The 23,315-nt window shown below is 42.4% G+C and overlaps 1 protein-coding gene across 1 annotated transcript in view; it reads right to left on the bottom strand.

Moving 5' to 3' along the window:
- KCNK5 (potassium two pore domain channel subfamily K member 5) overlaps nt 1–13,903 on the bottom strand; it is a 36,826-nt gene extending 22,923 nt beyond the window's left edge. Inside the window, exon 1 of the mRNA XM_055725676.1 lies at nt 13,533–13,903. Within this exon, the coding sequence (XP_055581651.1) occupies nt 13,533–13,718 (186 nt within the window). The 5' untranslated portion in view covers nt 13,719–13,903. The remainder of the gene's footprint in view (nt 1–13,532) is intronic.
- Between the last annotated feature and the right edge of the window lie 9,412 nt (nt 13,904–23,315).

Raw genomic sequence — 23,315 nt, forward strand, 5'->3', positions numbered from 1 at the left:
ACAGATACAGACATAATACAAAAGTAATTTTCTTCAAATTAAGCAAATTTTGCATGAAAATATTACAGCTGATAATAGAAACTAATCAAGGGTTGCAGCAGAAACACTACACAGCTTGGGGTGGGGCGGGAAGCCACAAAGAAGGGTAGGGCCTTTGTTCTTTCATTTTGTAAAAAGCTAAGCAGAAGTTACATTTACCCTCGCACCTTTCCATCATGAACTTCTATTTTACAAAACAGTGTTAAAAATAGGCAGTTTGAGAAATTTTCAGTCAAAACACACATTAAGCGTTTTCTAAAAAGTCCTCACATTGTGTACCTGTGTGTTTATGGAAACCTGTTGTACTCTGCCCACCTGGGCTTTGGATAATGCTTATTGATTTCACAGTCTGCAACAAGTTCTGTGTCTTGCCTTTTCCTCCATTCTCATGGAAACTCCGCATTGCTTTCCCAAACTGCCTCTACTGAAAGGAATGCCCCAAGTCTGAGGCTTCAGTTTTCAAGCAGTAAATTCAAGAATAAGGCCACAGAAGGATGTTCAGCCTGAACAAAGTTGGACCTAAGCACATGTCCCTTCTTCCTTACCAAGGCAAATTGAGACCAAGCCAGCATTGCTCACGTGACTTGACAGAAAAACTGTTGAGTAGTCAGGTCTTTGGAAATATTTATTGCTGTTTCTGTACTTTAGTGTGTAATAATGATGTGTCTACATCAGTAGTCTTCATTCTTAGAAATTAAATCAAGCCCCTAAGAGAAAGCACAGAACTTAAAAGCCACCGTGTGATCAGAAATCAAGTTGTAAGCTGCTACATGGTGAATTTTGAGGGGTTTTGGCAAAGTAACCATTACAGTTGAATGATTAAGTTTCCCCTTGATACCTAACTACCCTTGCTGTCCTGCTGCTAACCTTCTCTTCGTCATAATAACTAGCTAACAGCATGCTTTATTAGTGACCTCCCAGCCCAAACGTGTGAAAAAGATGACCAAGGCTAAACTAGTGTAATGCAAGAATGAATTAATTCTGCAATAAATCCCCAAGTTTTGGGATAGTTTCTATTTTAGGATGAAATGTGCAGTCAAGAGAGACACTGGTGGTATGAGCCCAATAATTTTTTTTTTGTAAAAAATCATTTGAACACATGGAGGTCTACTTCCATTCTGCAGTACAAATAGATGTTACTGTTTCCTCTGGAAAAAAAGTTCTAACTTGTAGGGATATTAACCTCTTGGAGGCATGTCAATATTTTTACAGCATGCACTGTTTAAGACTTGCTTGTGTATGATGTATAGCATGGACAGTTAATTTTCCTATAAGTCATAACTCATAGGACAAACAATGTGAGGGGTATTAATGGAAAGAGATCAACAAGGTTATTTCCTTTTTGTGGCTTTCTGCAGAGTAAAATAATGCGAAACTCATAATTCAGCAAATTAGTTAACTGGAACTATTTTGTCATTGCAAAATTGAACACTGAAGCTTACCTATCTGTGATACATAAAGATCCTGTGTTTGAATGAACTAATGCTGCTTAACTTTATTTCTCCTTTCCATTTATGCGCAATGGATGTAAACAGCAACAGTTTTGAAGAGGCAGTTGGCTTCTTTGACAGATCATTGCCACAGAATTTAACAGCTGATATGGATTTTTTCCCCTATTAATTTTAGGACTAGATTCCAGTTTAATGAACTAGCTAATAAACTATTTTGATGAAAAGCATATTCAGTGCTTTACCAGCATTCCCTTGCTCTTGTGATTAATGCAATTATAGAACCGTTTCCTTTTCACTTTCCCAAGTTCCACATAGACATGTTTTGAAGACAAATTAACTAAAGGTTACTGCTGCATGAGAACTGCAGCTGTTCTGCAGATGCTGAGTGTCCCAACTTCTTTTTGGCCTCAGATTACTCTCATTCAGAAATAAAACCTATCAGACTTCATAGCTTTCATTAATACAGCTTAAATTTGAGGGCTTCTGTGCCAATATGCTAATAACACACTTTTCCTTGATTGTTAAAAAAAAATTAAAAAAAAGTATTTCAACTTTTACATTGCATCAGCTGAAATTAAGTAGTTGAAATAATCTATAATAGCAGATTAGGCTTCCTTCCTATCTGAATACATACATGGTGACTAATGTAGCCAACTCCCCTTTAAAAGGGCTTTGGAAAATGCTGTTGTCCCCATTTTAGAGATAAGAAAGTGGAAGCAGAAGAGTCAAGAATTTAATCAAGCCCTCACACCAGTTGGTGACCTATGTTAGGCAGGGTTAGAACCAGTGTTTACATGAGACTATTGCAACAGAGTTGGTACCTATTGCATAAGCATATGCTAACCCATGTAGCAGTTTCCAAAATAATACATTTCAGTTTAGCTGCAATTGATTTAAGTAGATTTAAATTGAACCAAAACAATCCTAGTGTCAATAAAAATAGTTTACTGAGATTGATTTCCTAGATGGGGAGGGGTTGGACTGTATCTTTGAAGTGTTGCAATTTTTTTCCCCCCACTTATTCAAACAAGGCCTCAAGATCTGAGCAGCAACCCAGCAATCTATTTTATCTTTGCAGATTCTCACCCATCCATAAAATGGTATAAACTGGAATATATGGACAGAGAAGCCTTGATACTACACAAGAAAAGTAAAAGAGGAAGCCGAGTTTAAAAAGAAGCTTCCCCCCTGCCCCCCATGTTTTCAGCGTGTAAGAATAGTTCATTAGGACAAGTCAAAACACCAGTGACCCAAGCCTGACAACTCTGCTTACAGAGGCCTAAATAAGCTTTTCAACTCGGTGAATGAATTGCAGCATAAAGTAACGTTGCATGAAGCAGCACATTATGCTTTCTCCCATTTATAGCCATGCCGAAAAACATGCTTCAGATTATAACATTTCCAGAAAGTCACTTGGTTAGAACACCCTAAAAACTGCTTGGAGTTTGTTTCTTAGTAGCTAGGACCAAAATGTTATTATATAGGCTTTTGGTTTCACAAGCATTTTTTTATTTCACCCCCAAATTTCAATAAATATTAAAAGTATTGCTCCTCTGAAGCCATCACACATCTCATTTCCTATTTAACAACCTATTTTAAGGAGAAAGAATTAAAAGAACCCCAAGAAGCAAACAGAAAAACAGAGAAGGCAAGCAGGTCCTGGTAAAACAATTTCTACTTGTCTGACAGTTCACTGAACTTAGACATGCTAGAATAAAATTCTGATCTGTCCCAACAGCATCAAATCAATGAAACAAAACTGAGAGTGATCAGACTTGGGTGGAGCAAAGTACTAAGCATAACAACATTGTTAATCAAGTAGACTTTTGAACCACAGAACAGGAGCGAGTAAGAGTCATGCTGCTGGCTATTAACTCTCTGTTAACTACACTCACCTTGTTAAGCTAAAAACAACAAAAGTTTCCAGGGTCAACCAAAAACTTTACATAACCTCAACCACACTAGTCTCTCTCCCTGTATCAGTCCATCACATAGCAGGAGGAGGAGGCAAAGCAAGGCATGCTTCCAATGTCAACATGGACAGGATGCTTGGTATGAATGGTGATGGGTTTGAGGTGATGGGTTTATGTTAAGAGGAATAATAAGGGGGGAAAACCTGCCACAGACACTATATTTGCTTTGAAATTTTGGCTACTATGTATTTTGCTTTATCAAGGGCTTAACCTGAAACTTTTTTTTTTTTTTAATGTTACTACAAATCCCTTCAACACTATATTAGCTCAAGACTGATCTTTAAGGAGGACTGGGGAAGGAGAAGAGGCTGCTCTGGAAAAATCTTTTCAAATATAGATGCAGAGATCTGTGAGCACAGTTATGGCAGGATAGAAAGAAGCGCAATCAGTAACAGAGATAAGCACACTGGGAAAAAGTCTGATCTAGACACTCTCAGACCTGTAACAGCATAACTTGCCTAGTCTATCTTGTTTCTTCTGCTAGGTGAGTGAGCTAGACTGGCAATAGCATCAGTTTGCTGGTAAGAGCTGCCTATGCATAAGAATATTTCTTAAAACACAGTTGTGTCAGTATAGGCACAGACCCCATTTTTGCCGGAATAAGTATAACATTAAAAACCACACACACACACACAACATGTACACGGGAACACAATCTTCCGCTATTCTACTATGTTCAACACTATACCACGAAGTACACAGAAGGGGCTTTCTTCCCAAGACAGCTTCCAATCAGTAACACTGATAAAAACCAAAGCACATACTGCTTCAGTAATTCTTCAGTAATCTCTTCAGTCCCATATCACATTTAGTTCCTGGGCAAGAACCAATGCTAAACAAGTCATTGCATGTATCCTGTAGAAAGTGTTTTGAATAAGTGAAAAAGCAAGTGTAGTCAACTGAAAAATATTTCAAATTTAAGACTATCAAACCATGCACACTTACAGATTCATAGTTTCCCGTGTATTTGCAGGTCACTCCTAAGCATGTAACACCAGACAAGTTGAAGGCAAAGAGTAATGTACAACATTGACACGCGGCAGGTAATTAACACACCCTGTGCCCTGTTTGCCACTTCTCAACTGTCCCATCCCTGACGATGTAGAAAGCCAAACCACTTTGCTATCTTCTTGCTACTACATTGAAGGGAAGAAGGATCAGCTGACAGAAGCACTGTAGCTACTGCCTCACATTTGTTACATCTTTTCCTTCCTAGCCTGGATTTCCTGCAACTGCCACCTCTAACCACTCAGCAGGCATCTATTATCTTACAAGCTGAGACAGAGGAAGCACTTGCACATTGCTAAGTAGAGAACCCTCATGCTTTAAAGCTGCTCGGCATACAAGATAGTCATCAAAACCACAGAAAAGCAGCAGTTACCTCAAATAAGCGAGACTGTTTTCCTAAGAAAGGTGCACAGAATTCAGCTGAAAGCACCTAGGTCAATGCCTGGTGTGAAACTATTTTATTGCAGAGTTCCTCCACTACAAAACAACAAGCAGCCAGCTGTGGGGACATCTGTCCAAATAACCAACTGCCTCATTGTAGCAGAACTAAGCAAGCATTCTTAAAACACATGCAAATAAAAGCAAGGCACTGTCAGAGTGTGAACTATATTTTACTTCTTTTAAATGTAAGATAAAGACATCTATGTTCATTTCATTAATCAAGTTGACAGCTTTAGGATCTTGCAAAGACTACATAGCAATTTCATGAAAAAGCACAGTTATCTTATAGTCACATCCAGCTAAGATACTACCTTGAAAATCTAGTATTACTGTAACGAATCACATAGAGACACAATAAAGTTAGCTACGAGCTTTGCTGCTACAACAGAAGCAACTTCGAAGTTTTTTATTCTTTCTCTCCTTTCTATTGCCCTCCACCCCAAAAGTTGAAAATAAAATTGTCGGAAACATACAACTATTATTTTTAAAAGGCAAATTGATAGGGCACAGGTGGAAAGCCTTCAGAGTGCACTAATACGAGTAAGAGTGAATGACTTTCTAAGCATAAACCCCAGTGCCCTTCAAAAACGCTTGTGCCAACAAGGCAAGCGTTGACTACAGAACTGCCCTCTGATATTCTGGTCACATACATACCACTTACACATACCTGAAGGTTGAAATTCTAACTTCACTGGCAAGTTATCATAGTTCAGCTATCTAACTTGATTTTAACATATTTGCATTACAGTCTGTGAAGCTGGTTAGCAGCAACTGTAACAGCTGAGCATGCAGTAAGTTGAGGGCTCCAGCCAGACTTATTCAACACAAGCCAAGGGAGAAGTTGGTTACCTCCAGTGAGCTTGATTAGACCCCCTCTCTTTATACAGCTGCTTGGCTCCAAACACCTCCCCTGTTTCTTTGGTGCCTGGAGGAGACTCAGCTGCCTCACTTCACTCATAGGCCAGAACAAACATACAGCTGCTGTTTCTCTAGCATGGGACCACACGTGCTTCTTGAGCAACTTTCCTTCAAAGCTTTTTTACTCCCTTGGAGTAAGTTGGGAGTAGAAAAAAGGAACAGAAGTATGAGCGTTTGGAGATCACACACACAAGTCATCACTAATTAATTTTATATTTTAGCCAAGCCACCAAAAATATTGTATCATATCTGAGTATGCTTTCCACCTTAGGACTATCACAACCCTTTGCAGAATTATCTTCAAGTTCCATTAGCTACCACTCATTAGCTGCCATTATCTGACAATCTTATGACTTACTTTCAAGTCCAAACTAATGTTAAATAACTGACAGCTTTGTTGTTAAGAAGAATCAGAGTTCAGAGACCTGCGATAGGTCCAACTAGACTTTTTTGCACCTGTTGCAACCTCAAAAGAGACACACAGGTATGGTTTTTGTTTCTCAGCAGTTGGAACCTGCATACACAATATCTGTAAGATGCCGGCACAAAACAGTCAATTTAGTATTTGCCAGTTGACTCATTCATGATCTGCATCTACTTTTTCATTAAGGCAGAACTATAGTCCTACAGATGGGCTGATCTGTAGCAATTCATCCCACAACAGGGGTTAAATCACAAGAAACACTACAGAGATGCATATTGTTAGAAAAGGAACTCTATTTCAGATTCAACAGAGGCTACGATATACGGCCTATTACTAGTTTCCTACTCCCTTTTCATCACTTAGTCCTCTTAAGAAAACAGCTTTAAACACTGTTTGAGTTTAAAACATTCCAGAAGCTACTTTGCACCTAACAGTGCCTGTGATCCACAAGAGTTCACCCAAAACAATGCAAAAGGAGGAAAGAAAGAAGGAGAGAGGAAGGAAGGAAAGAAATTATAACTCCTTTACTGATTTGATATAAATAGAGATGCTAGGGCAAGGCATGCCTAGGAGGGGTCTCTCTTGCCTACAATTAAAATGTTGATAAGTATATAACTAACACAGTAATATCTAAGAACTCTAATATAAAGACATAATAAAATAAGATGTGTTGACACAGAAAACAAACTGCCAGTCTGAAGTTGCCTGCTAGATAACTTGGTGTTTTAAAGAAAAAATCTAGTAACACAAGAACTACCAGTGCTGCTGAATCAGAACGAAGACAGGAAATAAAGGAAGGTAAGCTACACCTTCAAGCCTAAGCCAACCCTTCAATAAAGAGAGCTAGTAAAAATGCAAAGTGCATACTGCATGCTATATTTTAAGGATTCAATATGCCTCTAAGTGTGGGTCTCCAGAGGACATCTGTAGCACTGTAGAGAGCTTCAGGTGTGATCACAGTGGGATTTTAATTTAGATGAAGAGTACAACTCTTCCAGTTGTCCTGTTACCGTGTTTTGTTTCATACTACAGAGCAGACTCAGGGTTTATGAGCTGTACTCATTTAAGACTGAAAAAAACCTAGAGACATACTCCATGAAGAAATTTAACTACTTGCTTATAGGCAATCAATCCATGGGATCATACAATAGTCAGCAAAAAATAAAATCCCTACAAGTACAGGCACTGTCATCAGCAAGTCTATAGCACCAAAGAGCAAAACCATTCTCACTTGCTCCCCTTCTAATCAGACTATTGACTGCCACTTGCAATCCAGCTTGTTTCTGATTGTATGTTACTATGTTGACGTCTACTTGCAGTACCAGTATGAAATGTGATTGCTCTGAAGGTCAACAGCATTCAGAGAAAAAGCTAAACAACTCATTTTGTTTAATCAGTATTAATAGCAAAAAAATTTTTTAAAAAAAGGAAATCTGTACAAAGTCATCATTACGCTACAGAAAACATCTTGCCATATATATAGTATGAACCAAAACAGGGGTTCCAATATCTTTTAGGACAAGCTGCTGATAACCTGCAGATTTTCTTGAATACCATGATATCTAGAGCAGAGCTTGCCAGAAAACACACCTAGCAGCAAAAGGTAACATGTCAGGCAATACAAACATTCTGTCCTAAAGTAACAGAAGCAAAACATACCACAAGCACTCAAGGATTAAGCCCATAGCAGGAAAAAGGAAAAGCCATAGCAGGAAAAGTAAAACTTCTGATCGATTGCTATTGCTCCATCAGCAGAGAGTTGCAGTGTATGCACTAACAGCTTTGTTTAACTATGTTCCAAGAAAGTTTAAACAATGTAATGGTTAAACAGGGGAAAAGGGGGGAGGAAACCACAACACAACAGCCTGCTTACATTTGATTTTGCATGTAGAAACACACAGAAAAAAAGCTGTGGAGTAACGTATTACTGCCTGAGCTCAATTTTTTTTTCTCCTAATGCTTACAGTAGCAATATCCATAATTCATAGTCTGAGATGTCACAGAGAACTGTGGCCAGCAGTCCTACCTTTTCATCTCAGTTCATCCCTGCTGAATTTAGAGAGTGCATAATTGGAGATACACATCTGACAAATCTAGCAATGCCTATTTCTCAGGCATAAGCTTTAATTTGTGCTGTCAAGTTTTTATATGAGTGGTATTGCATGTACTTGACAACTTTACAGTTAAAGATTTTCTATTGGCAGCCACTTGTCCTTGTCCAATAGCTGCTCAGCTTTACTTGGTTCAGCCCATGCAAAAGTCTTAGTCTTGAAAGAGACAGCTCATCTGGCATTCCAGCTAAGGAATTTGGTCTCCTCTTTGTCTCCCCCACATTAAATCAGGAAGTTAAAGGCCAACCAACCAACCCCTAGTAGTCTAGAACCTCATTTACACAACTCCTAAAGTAGAACACAAGGGAAAGGAAAGATTACGAAAAATATGCCCCTATTAACTTTAGGTTGGAAAACAAATCACTCTACAAAACATAAGTAAAAGCCATAATCTCTTTATTAAATGTTGAACTAATTAAAAGCATTTAAAACCTAGCTCAAGTGTTTCAGAAAACTATAATCTGCATACTCAAGAGTACTGCAGAATTAAACCTTGAGGTAGTAGCTTGGAAGTAAAGCATTATAGGGAACAGCGCTCAGAGAATATTTGTCAGTTTTATAATGTAACTTTAAAAATTCCAAGAATCAACAAATGTAGAAGCAAACTTCAGCATCCTCAAACACAACCCAAAATCCTGTAAATGCACCTGCCAGTGTTTGTGAGTAGACACCCTGACTTCGAAAAACTGAGGGGAGAAACTGCTATTAAGCCACTTGACTTACTTCCTTTAGCATAAACCTCCTGCATGCCATGTATATCCCGGCAGAAGCTCTCCTTAGAAGTCTTCTAAATGTTTGTTCACAGCACTGGGCTTTAGGTCTAAACGTTTAGGTTTCTTAAGTTGTCTCTCAGGCCTGTTAAGAGTCTTGCACCCTTTTCAAATAAAGACCTCAATTATTTTTTCTCATACCCAGTATGTTTGTCTGCTTCTCCTGAACAGAGCCAGTAGTTTCTCTTCTCATTTTATTGCTGTTTTCAAAGTAACCATTTTAACTAATTTTCACATCCTCCCCTTTCTTTTGACCAGCCTTGATGTTTATCAATGGGAAGCATTTAATTTTTTTATGACTGCAGTGGGCCAGTAAAAGAGATTTCCCAGGAACTAAGATGTGGCATAGTGTTGGCAAACCTTTGCTCATGTGAATAGTGACACGAGGGTCAAAAGGACTCCTCCTTGCATGAATAGCTCCTTTATCATTAAGCTGATGTTTCACAATCAGGATGGAGCAATAAAGAGTAAAAGTAAGGAACTGCAGAAGAGAGAAATTACTGAATTGCTTTATATTTGGCTTCAGTCTCCAAAACTCATTCCTACAGCAGGGTAGGCAAAGGTGTCATCACTGTAGATCTATGCCTGCTGCCCCTTCCTAAAGGAGCCCAGGACTTTGAGCCACAGCAGCAAGTAGCAAGGACAAGCCATAGAATTTTATCAACAGACAGATGTGTTACACTACTTTTAAGATTCTACAATGCTGATAAATATGGCACAATTACATAACGATTAAGTGTTTATGTTTGCAGATAGTCTACAGTGTTACAAGACATTTCTATTCCAAGGTAATTGTATGCAGTGATGAGAGATTACACGGTTCCTTGTGTCAATACATGGTTGTGGTTGAGAGTCTTTGGAGGCCTACATAAATTGTCACGTGAAGCATCTCTGCAACATTTTTATTTGAGCAATCAGCTTTACCCAGAAGAGCATGGGCAGGCAGCAACCAGCCCATACACTGTCCAGAGTGAGTCACTTTTAAAATCAGGGTCTACGTAGTATTACTCCACAAAGAGTTTAAGCACTTTCTTTACCTCTTATAGTTATGATCAGTAATAGGGTACTTACAATAATAAAAAACAAATAGATTCTTCACATAAGAGATTTCTAAAAGCTGTTTTTAAACAACTTTATTTTAGGTATTTCTCAGAACTGGGGAAAAAGGCTTTCACTCTTTAGCATATCCTACAATACTCAGCTTGTGAGTTTTCTGAAAGTATGTTAAACACATTTAGATAAACATTTATTGCAGTGTATTTCTAGTAACACATTGTGAAATCTTTATTACAGAATATAAACTTTAGACAGTATTTGACCTAATACAGCCCACTTAATAATCACTTAAACTGTTGGTACAGAGATACTAGTCTGTATGTGAATTGAGAATCTGTGCTGATAACCTACTTGTCTTTTTAAGTGCTTAAGATCACGCTACAGATCTAACTGTGTAGCCATTCCACACAGAGTTTCCATCATGCTTACAGCTAACTTTAGGCTCAGATGAACACACGAGCTAACCTGGGTGGGGAACAAGGGCAGCAGAGAGATCGGTCTCTGAATAACTCAGTCCTTGTCACCTTCCAGGCTGCTTCTGGAAACAAAATTGGTATTGTTAGTACAACTTGAACATTTCTTGGCATTCTTGCATATTACTAACAACCATTTAAAATTCTACAGTTGGTGATATTTCTTGAAGAACTTTATCCAGTGTGTTTTAAATGGGAATATTAAAAAGTACCAGTGAACTAATAGCAAAGCTCAGTGTGGCTCAGTAGAGTCACATGAGCATCAGTGGAGACTGCAGGCAGAGTGAGAGAAAAGGCTCCAAGATGAAGACTGAAGGCCATTTTGGAAAAAAAAAAAAAAAAAAAAAGGAGAAGAGCAGAGAAATTAGTCAAATCATGCAAAATCTCAAGAACAAGTTCAGAGAGTCCATGGAAGAGGCCAGACACGGAAGGTCAGAGGAACAAAACAGGGGTTGGGGGTGGGTGGGGAATGCACGTTTTTCAAGTCAACAATATTCTGGATTGTAAGAGAATAAATTTGGAGGTTTAATATGAGAACAGGATGATCAGGAATTGCCGAAAGACAACAGATGTTAGTAATGTTTTAAAGATTCAGCAGAACCCAACAGAAGCAGCATGGATAGTGGCTGCAAAAGGACAGCTACAAAGCCTGTTTCTGATAATTCCATAGTAAGCTGTAAAGTGTAAGTCTTTATGTCCTTACACGATTCCCCCCACTCCATTTAGCTTCAGCTAGGCTAGATTTCACCCTGCCATCCTCCTCTGTAAGCCTTCTTCCCGTCACTTCTCACGTAGAAGTTGACTAAGAACAGAAACAAAAGTGCAAGTCTGGAAGAAAGCTGGCTGTGAAGTTTCCACTTACCAGCAAGAGCAAAATAAGAGGAAGGTAAGACTTACATTTTAGCTAACATGAGCCTAAGATGACAACAGAATATATATGAGGGATAATCAGACCAGCAAGACTGGACATGGAAAGTAAGGTATGATTGGAAGCAGCAGAGGCAAAACTGAAATATCAGGTGAAAAATCACATGAATATGAGAATATTACCAGAAGCTAACATGCACTGAAGAGGGAAGGCTCTCCACATTGTGCTGTAGAGAGATACTCAAATCAAACGTTTTGATCTGGCCATAGTTTGCCTTCTACTACTTTTTTTTCCTTCTCACTGGCTCTGCACCTATTGCACATTCTACTGTGTACTCTATTGTACAATCCATTCTAATGAACTGCCCAATATTTTTTCATTATCCTTTTGTACTTTAAGAAAAATATTTCTGCCACTTCAGGATTAATTGTGATAAGGATCATGGGGCAAAAACTCAACAATTCCTTCATACCAACATGAATTTTGTCCTAAATTGAGCAGAACCTAGATTCTGCATTATGTCTGCAAAAAGTTAAGTATGCCAGGCTTAACACACATCCCAATCCAAATAAGTTTTTTTTCTTAAGGATGTTAGAACAGGTTTGGGATATAACCTAGAGTAAGATTTCAGCAAGATTACGGAACAGTAAACGCATACTCAAAAAAGATGGCATGTCTTTCTTTTTCCAACATCCCTTTATAGTTTCAAGCCTCCATCCACCCATTCCACTGTGTACCACAAAAACACATTTAACAGGAAACTAAGATGCTAACTATAAGGACACTGCCACCAGAAAGCTCTGCTATCTGAAGCAGACAGAAAGCAGCCACCAACAGAAGAAAGGCGATTTAAACCACAAACTTAGGATGGAGAACTATATCGTCTTCTAAGCTTGCACAGTATCAATTACACCAATTACACAACTAATGAGCCATTTTCCCCGTCTTCTGTCTTTTGAAATATTAGTACTTTTAGTGGATTTAAAAATAAAATAATAACAAGAAATCCAAAACACTATGACCAGAAGATCCAGTCAATATAAACATCTCTGAAATAAACTCCCAAATGATTAATTCTTACCACTGGAGCCCCACATATCTGGGCAGCCTGGTTTTTCATGGTTCGCCATTGCTTGCCACCACGTTTTAATGGATACCACGTCCATAAAATGGCACTAACCAAGCTTACACTGCTCTACGATTTAATACATACTATTGATTAATAATTACTTTTGAAGAGGCATCCTGGCAGATGAACAAGATAGGACGATTATCAACTCCTTATGGCTTGGAAAAAAGTCATTCTCCTAGAGTAAAAATAACAGCACAAGAGTTGCAAACATCCCTCTGTCGAGCCACTCAGCCTTTCCCCCTGTCACCCCGCCTGACCTCCGGGACCCGCACCCGGACCCCCAGGGGCATTTTCAGTATTTAGTATGAAAAAAATAGAAAGAAAAATAAGAGGAGGGAAATCGGACGAAACAGAAGATGACCAAGGCGCTTGATTTCACCTTGCCTTCCTCATAACACAACATCCATCGAGGCAGAAGAAGCCACCGCGGGAGCTACAAGAGCTGCATTCAGGGCTGCGGGGTTCGGGAACCGCCGGCCGTGCGGAGCGCACCGCGGGCGCCAGCCCCGCCAGCCCCCCGGACCGGCCGGCCAAAACCCGCGCCAGCCCCCTGCCCCTTCATCACCGGGGCGGCCGGGGAGGAGGGAGCGCGGCCCCATTTAACCGCTCTATCATTAGGTACAGCCTGCCCGGGTTGAGAGGCATACCCACGCTCCCGCTCGAGGGGCAGTTTTTAGGCATCGGGCATTGTGAGGACGCACCTGGGGTCAGTATTCCCGGGGAGCCGGCTGGCCCTCCGGCCCGGCGGCAGCACGTCCCCGCCGGCCCGCCCGCCCGCCCAGAGCCGCGGTGCTTCCCGCTCCGCGGGCCCCGCAGCACCTGCCGCTGCCACCGCCCGGCACCCCCGGCTCGGCGGCGCCCGTCGTACCTGCAGGATCTTGTCCAGCCCCTCTTGGCCCAGGCAAGGGAACTGCTTGAGCAGCTCCGTCTTCTGCCGCTTGTAGTCCTCGGTAGCCGAGCGCCAGTGCGGCTCCTCCAGCACCTCGAAGATCGCCGCCCCGATGGACAGGTAGAAGATGATGGCCGAGGTCAGCAAGGGGCCCCTGTCCACCATGGTGCCGGCGGGAAGGCGGGTGGAGCGCGGCGGGCGGGCCGGGGCGGCTGCCCCGCGCTGCGGCCGTGGGTGCCCGAAGCCGCCCTGTCCTTCCCCTGACAGCTCTGCCTTCCGCGCCGTGCCTCCTCTCCCGGCCTCTGCCGCGTTCCCTTAGAGTCTTCCACGCTCCCCTCCCACTCCCTCCTCCTCCCTCCTTTCCTCCCTCCTCTGCTCCACTCCCCGCGGCTGCCTCCTTCCCCCAGTTTTCTCCCCTCCCTCCTCAGCAGCGATTTGAATTTGGTGCCCTCCCGCTTCCTCCCCCCAGCCGCCCGCGCATGCGGGGCTGCCGCCGGGGGAAAAGCCGGCGGGGGCGCCCCCGGGTGCTCCGGGTCTCACCGCCCCGGTGAGGGGCGGGCGGTCGCCGGGGGGCGGCGGGGCCGCGGTTGGGTCTGGCCACCGCCACCGCGCGGGGCCGCCTGGGGCGGGGGGAGCGGGGCCGCGAGCTCCCCCCTTCCCGCCCTGCCCGCGCGGCCGTTGGGAGCGGGTGTGGGGGCCGCTGAGGTGAGCCCGGCCCCGGGCGCCTTCCCCCTGCGCAGGGCGGCCCCGGCGCCGCGTTTTCCTCGCTCTATTTTTCTTGAGTCAAGGGAAGAAGGGGTAGCGTCCCTCAATTCTATTGTACTTTTCCCCTCGCGTTGCCGGGTTCAGCAGAGCTCCTCGTTGCCGACACTGGAAGGCTGTGGAACGAGAACTGTGGCTTGCCTGGCTCCAGCGAAGTGCGGGGTGCAGGCTAGCAGGAGCTCTGAGGAGAAAAGAAGGGGGGCTGTCGGCAGGTTTCCCCCCTTTCCCGAAATGGTGCCCATCCCTCAGGGCACGAATTGCATCTCACTTTCTTTGTGCGTTTTCTACGTTCAGTAAATGTTCCTATGGGTGCCCGCGTATCTGTGAGTTCAGGAGTGAGGGACAGACCCTGGCTAGTGATTTTCCATGAGATGCTCAAAACTCCATCTGGGCTGAATCTGTCTTGAAGCTCACCCTGCTCGTGAAGCCTTTCCCAGGAGCTGCTCACAGCCACGCACAAGAGCATGCTCCTCTGCATTCACACTTGAAGGTCGAAGGAAGGCAACCCAACTTTTGAAGCTGGAAAGGGGGTTAAATGGGTCAGGGAAAGAGTAAGTCAGTGAGAGGAGATCCTGATGTGTTACGCACCCGGGAAAGTGCTTCTGGTGTGGACATGGTTCGTTGTATAAACACTCTTTTTGTGGAGCTAACTTATTTTCTGCTGCCTTTAGCCCCACCCCCCAGGAAGAAAACACTCCAAACCACAAGAGTTGTCCATAACAACTGCATCATCAACACTAAGGATTTTGGGATGTAAAGGTAAATCAGCTGGAGTCCACACGCAAAAAGGCTGAGATAAGCCGGCTGAAATGTCTCATGCTGACATAGTTGAAACAGGAGGAGTGAGAATGGAGGAGAATGGCAGAAAGGAAGGGAACAAGAAGAAAGTACGCAACAGAGTATGAGAAAACTAAAAGGAGAGCGTGTGCAAGGCAAAGGAATGTGCCTTGGTTAGGTATCCAGAGACACCTATCTATAAAACTTCAAATCATGCCCGATGGATGCTCTTTTGAGATTGCCCACAGAAAATTGCATGGCCCTTAAGCAGTCCCTCCTACTAACGTGCGTAGGGCTCGGTGAAAATACATCTGCAAGAGGTTCCTGGCAGCCTAAAAGCAGGACTGGAGAAACCACAAAATCCACAAGCATGTTACGTGATCAGCATCGCTGTCTTTGCATGGGATTCCCCAGTTATGTAAAGGAAACGTTAAGAATAGAAAAGGATTGCCAAAGCAGTAGTAAAACAAACAAACAAAAAAAACACACACAAAAAAAAGGAAAAAAGGGCATTTAGAGGAGAAATCAAGTAGAAGGCATAATAAATATTTTAAAAATAATGGCTTACAGAGAAACTACAAAACCTTTTTATTAAGGCAAAAATGGGGTGTGTTTCATGAAGTTGTAAGAACAAACTTTCAATGAAAAGGAAAAGAAGAATTTCATGGTGCATAATTAGCCCTTGAAAATTGTTCCCAGTTGTTATCGCTTCGCCCAAGACCTTTGCAAAACTTGAAAAGCCATTGGCCACATAATAACGTGAGTATCCAGCATTGCTTCACTTAATTATTTAAACTTAAAGTTAAAAACTGCAAGGTATGTAAATATTTATGGCAAGTGACTGAAAATATTGAGGAAGAACTCTTCCCATAGGCAAACTGTGATATAATTTTCCTTTTGGTGCTCTCACACCTTCTTCTGAGTCACCTGCAAATGGTTAGGTTATTCCAACAGCAGCATCAGTAGCCTGACACGTTATAGCAATATTACACTTGTATGTTCCTGACCCTGAACATCTGTGCTTCGTAACGGGAAGGTATTTGATTAAATTTTGAAACTGTACTCTTCTCCATCTGTCTTTAAGTCTCTAAAGGCCCATTTATACCACTGAAACACTATCTTAAAGGCACAAGGAATGACCCTGAACCTACTGCAATTATAAAGTGCAGATGCGACCAAAATAATTTCAGGCATTTCATAGAATGTTTGTTTGCAATTTTGATTCAAAATTTCTCCTTTCCACTCTAAACTCCCAATCAGTGATTGCATAATTAACTGCTTTCAGTAACTGAGTCAGTGTTTAAAAACAAACAAACCTGTAAGTCACATACCATTTTTCCCTGTGTTGTAATGCTATTGCACTTGTTAGACTGTCTCCTTGTGTTTCAAAGAGGCGAGCCTGATAAGGGACACCATCCAGAAGAATAGTTGATTCCCCAGGGAACCATAGCCAACTACTCCTACAAGTAGAGGTGATCCTCTGAGAATCAACAAACTTGCATTTAGATATTTCACTTTGACTCCTTTGTCTTTTGCAGAACAAATTACAAGGCATAATTTCATGCTGGTGTCCAAGTGAGTGTGGCAAGGAGGAATGTTTTGTGTAACTGGCCTCTCTTTGCACCTCTTGATCTAAAATGCCTCTCCTGACCTCATAAAAGATCCCATATCCTTTTATTCATGGCCCTTTTCTACTCTCTGTTTCCCTTGGATTAAACAGTACCCCTATTGTTAACCCATAGCACCTGCCACATAGGCCCCACAGCTTTTCATGCTAGCTGAGTTAATGAAAAGTCTGGGGTTATTCACTCAAAGGCTTTTAAATCTCATTAAAAAATCAGAGGAGAAAAAGCAGATAGCACTGTGGTGAGCAATACCACAAGTATCAATCATTTGTATTATTTGCGTAGGTCATTATTTCTGGCTGTCCAGTCCAAAAGGAAATCTCTTTCATCCAAGCTGTACGTCTAAGACACATTTGCTGTACAGATGTTTCCTAGAACAGCCTGAAATGAATGAATAAATGTCAGAAAATGTTTTAGACAGAGCAAATAAAAGACATTATTTGGGCAAAGGAAACCTGTCATGTAGTGGCAAAGACTGCATGTTGTACTGAGTATGAACAATGAATCTCTTTTCAAGCCTCTGCCATTTTTCACTCGGAAGTCTATTTTCGTCTGGTTGATTGCTCTGTTCTCGATGATGCCTGTCCACTCTACATCTTTCACTTTCCTTTATCCATTGAAATTTAGAGACCTCCAACATTGCTTCCAGGTGTTATACACCTAGGTGTGTATGGTTTTAAGTAAGTTGAGGGGTGTACTATCATGACAAGCAGTTTGGCTTTTTTGGTACAGTCTGGTACATGCAGAAAGGTTAAGGTTGGTCTGCAGATGGCGCGGAATTTTATATAAGACATTTGTAGAAAGTTCAGAAATTCTCCATGGTATTGTTCACACCTCTTGGCCTAAGTATTTACACATAGCATGTTTTGTGCCCTGAATGTACAGTAGCACATACTAAAGAGTAATGAAGAATAAAAACCTTTACCAAAACAACCTGCATACCACTGCAACAGAGTTCTTCACCCATGGACAGATAATGAGTGAACAAACACCACATGACAGATGTTAGTCATGCTGCTTAATGAATAACTGGTGATGAGTACATGTATGGAATGGCTGTAATTTGTTCAAGGAAAAATATGCATTTGGATCACCTGTTTTTCACTGAGATACCTACAGTGTACAAGAGAAGTGTCTTCATCAGGAAGTCCGGATATTTCAACATTTTTTCTGTGTGTATTTCCTTGACTGCCTTGTTCCTCAGCCATCCACAGCAGTCACTGGATCTTCAGAACTGGATGGTGAAACCTGGTTTCCTTCAAAATATTTTACAAAGAAAGGCTCTGGCCGCCTCTTCCTGTTTCACCATGGCCTCAGTCCTGCAGAGAAGCACTGACAGTACCCAACGCTTATGATAGTCCTTCACCCTAACATTCATGTCAGTAATCTAGACAGTTCAGCATACAGCTGTACAAAAAAACCCCAACTCAGACAATTTCAGTCCTGTACTGGGTTTACCATCATGATACCTGGAGCACATTACTATTCTAGATAGTATGCTCAAGGCTAGATGAGCACCATGGTAACAGAGCCAGTGAATAATGCAACAATCTGTTATTTTGTTATGTAAAACATAACTGTCGAGTCCTATTTTTGTGTCATTAAGAAGGAGTTAAATTCTATTGGTGAACAGTAATATGGATGAATGTCTGCACACTGCTCTGAGACTTGTTTCCCAAACCAGTTTAGCTTTCATCAATCTCATGTCACACAGTGCAAAAGTCTTGTCCAGTGTTACGACAACGGCCTGAATGTGACAGGGGCATATTACAGGGGGGAATTCAAGGAACTGTTGGAATCCCCTGTCTCCCAGTTGGGTTGCACAGCTGCATGTCTGTGTGCCAGGCTGTGCAGCAGAGGGGCTTGTGTATGACTGCACAGTTCCTACATAGACATCAGTCTCCCTTCTGTGCCTGGCATGTAATGCTCACATTTTGTTAGTCAACATGCCTGAAGAGGTGTTCCCACCTACCTCTTCCCTTTATAGAAACAAAGTCACAACATTAATTTTGGCAGAGGAAAAGCAGAGGGAAGGTTGATGGCTTTTTTTTTTCCCCACTTGGGTGAATAGAGTCTTGCGGATAACAAATGAGGACAGCTGTACACCCTAAACACATTGAAAAGGATCATAGTGTTACCATCTATTCTCTTGCTCCAAATGCTGTAGCAATAGCCTGTAAGGTTACGTTGGATTTTATCTGGAGGAAAAAGAGTAAGCAATCAAGAGAATTGGGCTACATACAGTTCACGGAGTATGAATATTTAGGAATTGTTTTCTATGGACACTAGTTGCTTTTGTGCCTGGTGTCCTGGAATGAAATAAGGGTCATGGCCCATGCTACCCCCATGCATGTGCCTCTTCCTTCTAGAATTAAAGGAGTTTTGTAAGAAGACAAGAGTTCCTGGCATAGTCTACCTCCACAGCCCCTTCATCTGTCACGTGGTCCGTTGTGGTCCCTCCTCCATCTTGTGTGGTATTGGGAAAGAAGACAGCAAAGGCAGAGCCATAACACCCACAGCTGTGCTGCAAGTGAAGTGCTTGCAAGCCACCAGTGGCTTATAACTTATGGTTTGTACCCTCCTAGACCATTATGAGGAGAGGGGTTAAGAGGGCTTGGAGGGAACTGGGATATCAGTGTTTAGTGCCTTCCAGTGGTGCCTCCCACATGCCAAAACCTGGTGTAGAAGTAGCAAGCAAATCCAGGTCACTAGCAGATGTGACTCCAGGGAGGCAACTTGGCACAAAAATGACTGAGTTAGGACATCAGGAAAAAAAATCCACCTGGTCTGGTGCTTTGGTCAACAGCTAAGCTGTTGTCACTGCTGTAAGCGTTAAAGCTGCCTGCCAGTTATACCTTACACTGGTCCTGTTCTTGCGGTGAGCACCATGCTCGTGGCTCTCAATGGCTTTTCAGGGATGTCTGTGGAGAGCGTCACGGTCAATTGCAAGATAAGCCATGACTGAGGTGGTAAAGCAAGTCAGACGCTGGGGGTTTTCTTTGTATTGTGTAGCACCTCAGTGGTGCTCTGTTCTTCATTCTGTCCGATGGCCCGTTGGTCTCAGCATTGAAGCAAAGTCTGGGGAAACTGAGGAAACATCGAGTGAATGGAAGCAGATTCAAATTGCCCATGTTGCCACTCTCCTTTGGGAGCTCCTGGAGAAGTCCTGGTAACTCAGTTCAGACTCACGATGGTGCCAGCAATGAGGTGTGGGAGAGTCCTGGCAGTGATCAGAGTTGAGGGAAGGCAGAGAACATAAGAATAGACAACGCCTAACTATACCTGTGTATCTGGTATACCTGCAAAAGTCTGTGGAGCAGTTGGTGGGGAGAGGGAGAGAAAAGGGGCACGGAAGGGAACACTGACCCCATGAAGATGAAGTGGTACTCTCTAAGGGCATCCAAACAGAGGTAACCATTCCTGGCTGCTCCTTTCACTCAAGAGGACCATCCTGAGCCAGCCAGAGATCCCCAGTGAATACTGAATTGTCAACATGGGTTATAGGAACTAATGGTTAGCAGGCTGTTAGAGGTTTCACAACTCATTTCCTTTGGATATTAGTAATTTCTTTTGCCAAAGAGAAAAGGAGAACAAGGGAGGAGGAGGAAATAAAAACTACATGGGGTAGTTAATTTATTTTAAAAGATTGAGTCAGTAAGGAGATGGATGAACTCTGCAGATGGCATTGCTTCAGTCAGGACAGCAAATTTAGTACTTGCATGTGTTTAAGGTTTCTTTGGAACAAGGAAGCCATATGCAAATAATGGGACCAATCTGCACACTCCTGCTCTGGTCGGCAGCCTTTGCTCAAGAGCTCTCACTGACTGGGGATACTTGTAACAATAAAGATTCCCCAGGCCGGGGAGCCTGGCTTTTAGGTCTGCCTCATCTTCTGCCCTTGCTTCACTCCCTACTCTCACCCCTGATCTTTTGCAATTCAGTGACAATCAGAGTTAATAAAAGGTGTGTCTGTGATCCTATAAAGCAATTTGCATCATCATCTTTTGTGATGAAATTTTCACAGGGGAAGGAGGAGCAGAAGCATTTTGCCCAAGTTAAGGTTGCCCTGGCAATAAACCAAGAAGCCTGAAGCCCTTAATTTTCATAAGAGATCTGATTACCGCAGCCCATATTTGAGTGCAGAGATGTGTCCTGCAGAAACTGTACCCCATGACCCTTCCATCCCTCACTTCCAAGATAAGTCTAAAAGTAGTCTAGCATTTACAGTCTTGCATTACTGCCACTGTGTCACAAGCACATGGACAGGCTGGGGCTGCCTTCCTGAAGTTATTGTACTGCATCTACAACAGACCACACGACACCTGCCTCTGCCCTACCAAAAACATCATTTTCCTTATCTGGGTTGAAGAAACTACTGCTTTCGCTAAAGAGAAGTGTCCAGAACCTGCCAGCTGACGTTAACTGTGTTGTATGTTATTTCAATGTGTGTCTATTATAAACAAATTACAATGCAACTTTCATTTTGACTAAAGGAACTGGTAATTGACACACAGCTATTACAATATGACGAACAAGCAATGTCTAAGCCAGCTGAATAAAAGAACTGTCAGAAATGTCTTTCTTCTGCTGTGCTGTCTAGTGCAAATACAGCAGCCTTGCTTAATAAACAAGGCCTCATTTAGTTCTGGGCTTGTCTCAACACCAGTCTTTTACAAGCACTTAGGACAAGATCATTAAACCTGCATGTATCAGCTGAAGGCCTACCTCTCAAATTTCCTTCTAATGCCGGGAAAGGCCCTAGTTACACAATTATACATTAACTAACAAATAATTATTCTCAGCAGTGGGAAGTGAATTATTTTGCATCTCTATTGGTGTGTTTGGATACCTTGTATGAAATCTAGACAGATTAAATTCCTTTGCCTTTCTTTGTAGTTGGACTGCTTGTCGGGCATGCTGCAATGCTGGCATCTAAATCTGCTTGGAGAGCGATGTGGAAAGATTACAATTGGAATATCCATTATCATGACAATGTGTGGAAATCTGGCACCCGTTAACAGAGCAGTGTGGGAAGGACATTACTGGGGCTCATAGGTAAAGCGCAGAAGGGATTTTGATACCTAATGTCACTAGTACAGAAGAGCAGGAAAAGCTGGTGTGGTCCTTCACTGACAAGACACTGTGGGGAGGCTGCTACTGCAGTAAGTTGGGTGCTGTAAGAAAGGGTGGCACTGGAGCCTTCAGGAGTGGCCATTGGAGGCCTTCACTGAATGCCTTGTAGGCAACAGGGCCACACGATGAACAGATACTACAGCTATCATTTTTATTTTCCAGAAAAAGTTTGGCTTTTGTATCTGGAGTAACTAAGCTAAAATGTCTTTTGTCCATTTAACCCTTATGAAAACTCCTATCTGTTTCTGAACAGAGATCCCAAGTTTTAACTTCCAGTTCAAATCTGAACCTTTTCTTTCTGTCTGGTCTCCACTTTGTGGAGAATGCCTCGGAGTCTGGCAGTTTTCCATATCAGAAATGTAGTATTGTTACTTTGATCATGGTTTAGACAGAAAGCCTGAGTTCAGTCCTGTGTGGATAGGAGGATTTAATACCTTCAAACAGTGTCAGAGAGAAAAAAAGGGAGAATAAAAATGCCTTGAATAATATAAAAGGTGCAATCTGGCACTGCTAAGGATGGTGGATCAAATAACCTCTCAGTCTTTTCCATGTGTGATTTTTGCAGTTCCACACAGACTTTTCACAATAGTTGAGTGCCCCACATCAGGACCAGGGTGCAGGGGTAAGGAAGGGCTCACACTAGCAGCTTGTCTGTTTGCCAATGCATACAGAAGCAGTACGCACCTTTCAGTTACTCACTACAGTGAATTATGTTTTCAGTTGTACCTTGCAGAGCGAATAGAAAATAACTTTAGACTGTAACACTGTCCAATCTGTTCCCCCATATGCACTCCTTTTCCAAAGAATACACCGTACTTTGCACTAATGAGGGCATTCAAATAACAATGGAAAGAATGACTCTGATATTCTCCTGAGCTAACTTCAAAGTTGCATATCCAGTTCTCTGCCTTTTTTGGTCAGTCTCTTTCCACCATTTATGCCTGGGTTTAAACAGACTGGGGAGAAGAAGAGATTTCAGCACACCCGATCCAACTTTTAAACTCAGCTCCACAGAAAGGCAGACATTAGTTGTACAGGGTAAAGTAGAACTGTACCTCTTCCTTCTAGAATTAAAGGAGTTTTGTAAGAAGACAAGAGTTCCTGGCATAGTCTACCTCCACAGCCCCTTCATCTGTCACGTGGTCCGTTGTGGTCCCTCCTCCATCTTGTGTGGTATTGGGAAAGAAGACAGCAAAGGCAGAGCCATAACACCCACAGCTGTGCTGCAAGTGAAGTGCTTGCAAGCCACCAGTGGCTTATAACTTATGGTTTGTACCCTCCTAGACCATTATGAGGAGAGGGGTTAAGAGGGCTTGGAGGGAACTGGGATATCAGTGTTTAGTGCCTTCCAGTGGTGCCTCCCACATGCCAAAACCTGGTGTAGAAGTAGCAAGCAAATCCAGGTCACTAGCAGATGTGACTCCAGGGAGGCAACTTGGCACAAAAATGACTGAGTTAGGACATC

The sequence above is a fragment of the Falco cherrug genome, chromosome 13 (assembly GCF_023634085.1).
Source record: "Falco cherrug isolate bFalChe1 chromosome 13, bFalChe1.pri, whole genome shotgun sequence".
In the NCBI taxonomy this organism is placed as follows: Eukaryota; Metazoa; Chordata; class Aves; order Falconiformes; family Falconidae; genus Falco; species Falco cherrug.